Here is a 7,349-nt window from a genome sequence, read left to right as displayed (position 1 = left end):
AGTACTGACATCTGCACTTATAATTACCCACTTGTGAAGAAAGATGGTAATACTTTAGTTGTTTTGGGTTAGTCCTAAATTATTGGCCAGACTCAACCTGGTCATTTGCAGATAAAGTAGGAGATATCACACATATGGTCCTAAAGTAATTCTCAAATATTTTTTCACAAAAACATTTTTCCTCCAAGATCCTAGATCATGAACAAATCTCTGAGGTCATTTTACCCAATCCCTTTTCAGTAGGCAAGATGGATTTTCTTGAAGATCAGGAAAACCAACCTCAGGAATTTCAACTGCTCTTATGATTTTGACATGTTTGGCAGTTCTTCCATGGGGATGAAGAAGAGCCAATCAGCATCTTCCACAGGCTAACCTTTCATAGAGAACCAGCAAGGAGTTCTGACCAATGAGGTTAGAACTGGTCATACTCTTTATTCCCTGAATGAAACTTACAAATATTCATTCATCCAAGCTGCTAAGTGCTCTAAGTTCTGATCACTTGACTCTTGCCATACCAAAAAAAAAAAAAAAAAAAAATCTAGTAAAAGAAAATATAATCAGACAATAATGGGATGACTCAGACCAAAATGACATTAAATGTTTTTTTATTGAAGAAAAAAGGATAAAACATGGAAGTTGAATTCACTGAGTAAAAGCAGCTTTCCAGGTGAAGCTGCTGCACTTTGTGCTAAATAACCTTAAGAATTGAGAGTATACAGGATACATAAAATATGTATGTTACCTCAACAGCAAAGAGGGAGTATAATGCAGTTTTTGAAGGTAAAATTTGGTCAAGTGACAAATGCAGTTGCTCAAAATTTCTAGCCCTTATCCGCCTAAATTCAGTACAATTATATGTGTATAATGAATGTCTATTTTAATGGAAGCTGATTTTAGAAGAATTTTTTTTTACTTTTTCACATTTATTTGAAGTGTCAATCAATTTTTAAATTTTTTTGTTTGATATATGTATGTGTGTATATGTATTTATACACATTTTAAAACCCCAAACCCTTGCTTATAGGGAAAGGGGGTCATGCTATTTTTAAATTAATCTTGGTGAATTAAATTTATTATTTCTTCTGTGTGTCTAAGAAACTTCATATGCTCTCAATGCACCCACACAATCAGGTGGGTTGAAAGGTATGTCAAAAATACTTTATGAAAAGAGGGAGGTAGCTCATGCGAGTTGACAACCTTTTGGGTATTGTTTCCTGTTAGAGAAGGCTGCCTCCCTTTGGCATCTTACAGTCAAAGATGAAAAGAAAACTTTTTACTTTAAAGCCTAGTGAGCACAATTGTACATTTACAATAGTCCACCTCCAACTTGACTTATTGGGCTTCCCAATGTAAGATGACAAATATCTTGCACTCAGTACACAGCATTTTAAAAGTACTGAATAAACATCAGCTTCTATGGGATACATTTTCAGAATGGATTTGTTACCACTTTATAAACATTCTAAGCCAAACTGCACAAATAACATTAATTTCATTTTTTTCCTGATAACTGTATCAATTACCGGAGGCTAATCCTAACATATGCTACTAAAGGGAGGAAAAAAATGAAGAGGATTCATGATGTGTTGCAAAGATAGGACTATAGCATCTTAGTTTTAGGAATGACCTTAAGGTGCAGAAAGAGGGGACTCCCTAGAAGGTGATGGTGTGGTTTCTTCAGGTGGAAAAACTGTGAGTGTGCAAGCGCGGATGCCACCAAGAGACTCTGGGAGATCAAAAACCTTATGCCATTCATCTTTATCTGGATCATATTTCTGCACTATCTCGACCATACAACGATTATTCCAGGAATATCCACCAACCACATAGATTTTACTTTCAAAGACAGCGACCCCAACATCACTCTGCCCTCTTAACATGGCAGCAATTGGGGTCCACTGGTCAAGAATAGGTGAATAGTATTCACAGCTTAGGACATCATCATAATCACTTGTCCCTCTGAAGTGATTGCCACCAATTACATACAGCCTTTCTCCCACTGTACACATGCAGTGAAGACCTCGGACCGTGGTCATCGGTGCCTTCTGGATCCATTTGTCAGTATCAGGGTCAAAGCACATGAGCTCCTTTTGAAAAGTGTCATGAGTAATTCCTCCTAAAAATGAGAAAAATAAGCATGAAGTAAACAGATTATTATACAAATGCAATAATAAGTAAAAGGTTCTCTGTCATAGATAATAAACTTTTATATATCACTATTGATAAATAGCTTATCAATAGTGTTCTTTTATGTATCTGTTCTCTGTAAATAGTTCCTCTGGATTAAAAATAAAGAAATTAATATTTTCATCTCCTTAAAGTACTAAAATATAACTTATTATTGCTACCACTTTCCCAAATAGCAACCTACAGAATTTAAAAGACTTTACCAAATGAAAATATGTCTTGGCCACTTTTAAAGTTAGGTCATCATTAAGTCCAAATTAAAAATAATTCTTCACTCCTAGCTGGTTATTGCATTCTAGTGGATACCTTCTGAGTGCTGAGCACTGACTAGGCTAGGGCACTTTAACTTCTAGATGTCTGTTTCCTCATTCTCCAAATAAGAATATCTACTCTAGCTATTGTCTCGTAAAGACTGAGTGTGTATAAAATGAAATAAATCAAAGTGCCTTACAAAAGTTGAAAGCTCTGTATCAGCTTATAATGTGCAAGCTCATAAGGGTACTCAGAATTTTTTGTTTTTATAGTTTTTGGTGGGTGGGGTGAGGGTGGTCGATGAAAGCTAAATAATTATAATGCTGAGTATATATGGAATTTTATATGTGCAATAGTTTTCTTTTAATCTATTGAGAACATATTATCTACAGAGTGTTTACCTAGATCACATATAATTCAGCCTCTTTAGTGAAGGTATCAGACTATATATTCTGTAGACAATGGAGAGAACTTAGTAAATATTTGTTGTATCATTCAATACTCTATTATCCTGTGGCCAGATGGCAATAACTGTGCTTTCTTCTGCTGTTTCATATATTTTTTTGCACTTTAAAAAATTCCCAGAAAAGAAAACAGCATTCATTTGTTTGAAAATCAGCTATTTTTCCTGCCATACTCTTGATTGGGAAGGTCATTTCTGCCAAAAATATATTTAGCTATGCCAAAGTATCACTAAAACAAGTCAAACGTCTTTTCTTCCCCAAAGAATTGGAGCTTTCATTAAAATGACATAGCAGACATGCACAAAAAATAGTTAGATGGAGCAAAACATTTGATTAGTGGAGTATATGATCTCCCTGATGGCTTTTTCAATATAAGCCATCCTGTAGTTGCTCGTGAATTTGACACCAGAAACCTGCCAATCACCCACTATAGACCTTTCACTTATCCTTCTTGGTTACAGATTTCATAAGGTATTGTTAAGGGAATCAGACCACAAATACCAATTTAACCTCTTTGTTCTCTAATAATGTTAACTGCTGGTCTGGCACTATCAGGCCTTCCAAAGAGGGGAAAAACTGTTGAAATTAGGCTGTGATAGGGATAAAAGATAAGAACCTACCTAAAAAGTAAAATTTCAATACCAGAGATCATTATATTAAAAACGAGTCCTTTCTAAATTCTACAGAAGGATGATTTGAACACCAATAGCTGAAGATTGAAAGTTGTTACTAGGATACAGTGAGTAAATTGTAGCCATTTCAGAATTTTTAATGGAAAAAATATATCTATCTGTGGCCAAAATACTGGTAATCAGTGCAGAATTACTTTTGCAATGATATCATAGCTAAGAAAAGGGAAACACTCATATAATGGATTGCACTAAAACGAGAGAAGGAACGTTGTTATGCACATCAAAAGCATGTTTTTACACACAGCAGAGCTTAATGTTATATAACATACTTCCTTACAGAGTTTAGTCACATTTTAAACTACATAAATTCATTGTTGCTAGAGTGAATTTGAATGGTGATTATTAGAGCACAGAATATGGGGAGGGAATGGCAAGTTGGAAAAAATGAACACTTTCCAATTTCTACCAATCTTAAGAATTTGGGAATGTCAAGTGTATTCTATGCGAATGCACACACAATACCTTCTAAAATTAACATAAATTATATTTGAATCATCAACTTTACTGAAGTACTATTATTACCACTATATAGAAAGATGACCCTGTATATAAAAGCATACGCATTATATTAACTGCATTTAAATGATAATTATTTACCTGAAATATACATTACTCCTCCATACACAGTTCCAGCATGGCCATAGTGGGGTTCACTCATTTTGGCAACATAGGTCCACTCATTTGTTCTTGGATTGTAACATTCTACTGTAGCTGTTATTATAAAGAAGAAAATAAATGCTTTTTAAACTCAATTTTAGCAATTAACTATTTTTTCTTTCACATGGAACAATAATAATATCCAAATCATTGAACATACATATCACATGTATAAAAATCCTTACAGTAATTGTCAAAACTACATTAGACTAGAATCTTTATGTAATAATCTAACACATTTCTGTCACTGCAGAAATCACAGAAATTTCTGCTCTTCTAATATCTTCAATGTATTTATAATTGGACATCTCTCCCATTTCTTTTCTCTAAAAATCATGGGAAGAAAATAACGAAAAATAAATCATGAGGAAGAGAAAATCTCAATTCTAGGTCCCTCAGTTGACATATCATGTAGAAACAAACATTCATATATATGAAATAAAATTTTAAATTTACTAAAGAACAGAAGTATTTACACTGCCTGGTTTATCTTCTGAAAGAACTTAAGGCTAATGCTTGATTTCAAATCCATACCACAAATGGACACTCACAGTAATTTTCCACAAATATATTTTAAAGCCAATAGCTTGTATATATGCACCACCATGGCAGTCAGTAGTGCTCTTAACCCGAAGATGATTAGCAGTGTATATGAAATTAAAGTCTTTATTAGGGGTACTCCTCTCAGTAATAAATTTATCATCTTTAAAATAAAGCATTTTGGAGAAGTGACCTCACTTACTTCTATATCTTTCATTCAATCAATCTGTTACAGCCTCTGGAATGAAATAATGACAGTCTAGACAGATGGAAAATGTAATCCTTTTTTAAAAAGCAGAAAGAAATATAACTGTTATGAGGACTTTGGTCCAAAGCACAAAGTGTTTGAGTTGAAAAGGTCACACTATTTATTACAGACAGAGTCAGTTGCTAACCTAATTTCTTGAATCCAATTTTTCCCCTCAGTAATAGAATTGCAACACTGCCCAGGGAAGTAATACACAATCTCAAAACAAAATTCAAATTTGTAGGTTCCTTTGTACCTGGAGCTGACTATATGACATAGTTTGAGCCAATGACATGTATGTAGAAGTCTACTGAATAGGACTATTCAATCCAGCCATTGGAATAAGGTTTTTGTTACTTGCAGCTAAATGCAAGCCTAACTGATGAATCATATTATTAAAAACCAACATGACCACTGGTAAAACTAGGGAGAGAGAGATTACACTTCTGCCCTAATCCATAATTTCATTTCTTCATCAAATTCACTATGCAAAGTATTTATTTCTCCTCTAACCACACCTATATTACACCGTTTCTCATAATCCTCTACTACTTTCCTTTAGCTTATAATCTCAAGCCTTATTTCAAAGGCTTTTACTATTCTCATATCGATCTATTTTCTCGTTAGCTTTGTTCACTGCTTCAGGTTCACACACTCACCAACTGTTTCTTCTAACCCTTCCATTATGTAGCAGGATCCTGCAAAGTAAGGGCTGCTACACAGTTAAGCTAAAACCACTAAATGCGCTGTTACAGCTTTAAACTGTTTCTAGGCACTGGATGTCTATTTTAATATCCATTTCTACTTCTCTTTAGCATGACTTTCACCCAACTGTCAAGCAAAATCTCACTGAATATACATTATTCTCTCTCTCTCTCCCCACTTACAGAGGACCTAGAATATTGATTGGTACTTGGCATCAAAAAGCAATTAATGGAAAGATTTTTTCTGATAAAATAAAGGAGTCTAATTATATATCCTACTCAGAAAAATGATTTAAAAACACTTCCAGAGATCATCTTTTCCATCTCTTTGATGCCAAAGGCAGGTTTCATTATAGTATATACTTCTCTTAATGGAGGGCTCTGCCTTGAACTTTGAAATTTCTAGAGTGTAACACTTCCTCCAATGTCTAATTCAATCTGTTCTTATGTAATTTCAATTAGCTTTCATTTATTCTTTTATATTAGAGGTAGAAAATGAATAGCTAATCATGCTTCATAAACTATAATATTTTTTCCTGTATATAAAGATAATGCTGTTCTTTGTGTCAGTAAGCTAACTGCATTTTTTTCCTAATAGGAGTTATAAGAAGCCATCTATATGCTCTCATCTGGGAGTCCCTCCGTGTAAAATGACTATCACCAATAACCATAGTAACTATATAATAATCATCCCTAAACTTTTCTTCTTCCAGCTAAGTAATCCATTCCCCTTTAGCTTTTAGAAACCTTTAATTCATTGTCAATTTTTAGACTTTGTTCATGTAGGGATTTAAAATCAATAGTATTTAGTTTTAAAGTCAAGTGTACCTAATTTAAAAAAAGCATACACACACCCTTTCTATTTTCCATATTTACAAGACAGCTAAATAGGTTAGTTTCAAAAAGTTTTGGGGGATAGGGCAAGTGTTGATTATACAAGGCAAGGAATTGGAGCCTCGAAGCAGTGTTTCCATCATAGTCTATGATATGTGGAAATAGCAATGAGGCAACTGGGGAAATCTTGAGCAGGGGTCAGCAAACTACAGCCTATAGGCCAAATCTAGTCCGCTGCCTGTTTTTGTATGGCCCATGATCTGAAATTAAGAATGGTTTTTATATTTCTAAATCGCTGAGAAAAATCAAAAGAATAATATTTCATGAGGTGAAAATTACATAAAATTCAAATTTCAGTGTCCATAAATAAATCTTTATTGGAACACAACCCCACCCAATTTCTTTATGAATTATCTATGGCTACTAATATGCTACAACAACAGTGAGTGGTTGTGACAGAGATCATATGGCCCACAAAGATGAAAATATTTATTTTTGCCCCTTTATGGGGAAACTTTGGTGACCTCTACAGAGACTCCCTCTGATTTAAGAATTACACTTGGGATTTTAGTTCACACATCTCACCAGGGGTTCTTATTTTCTTAGGTGAGTCCACTGGAGTCCAGAATCAGTTTTAAGGGATGATGTGGAATTTCCTTGGTCTTTGAGATTAGGAAAGAAACTAGGCCTGAAGAAAGCCATTTGTAAAAATGGAAGTTCCTATAGAGGGGGTTGGACTACAGGATCATACAGTACCAACTGGTGATGTACT

At 34.2% G+C, this 7,349-nt stretch overlaps 1 protein-coding gene across 4 annotated transcripts in view; it reads right to left on the bottom strand.

Moving 5' to 3' along the window:
- Positions 1–588: 588 nt before the first annotated feature.
- The window catches only part of KLHL13 (kelch like family member 13), a 353,054-nt gene continuing 346,293 nt past the window's right edge, over positions 589–7,349 (bottom strand). For all 4 annotated transcript variants that reach the window (XM_077146549.1, XM_077146548.1, XM_077146550.1 and 1 more), the window contains 2 exons: positions 4,193–4,306; positions 589–2,116 (listed from right to left, as the gene is read on the bottom strand). In XM_077146549.1, the coding sequence (XP_077002664.1) occupies positions 1,629–2,116; positions 4,193–4,306 (602 nt within the window). In that variant the 3' untranslated portion in view covers positions 589–1,628. The remainder of the gene's footprint in view (positions 2,117–4,192; positions 4,307–7,349) is intronic.

This window comes from Tamandua tetradactyla, chromosome X, assembly GCF_023851605.1.
Source record: "Tamandua tetradactyla isolate mTamTet1 chromosome X, mTamTet1.pri, whole genome shotgun sequence".
NCBI lineage: Eukaryota > Metazoa > Chordata > Mammalia > Pilosa > Myrmecophagidae > Tamandua > Tamandua tetradactyla.
This window is presented reverse-complemented; position numbering and strand designations above follow the sequence as displayed.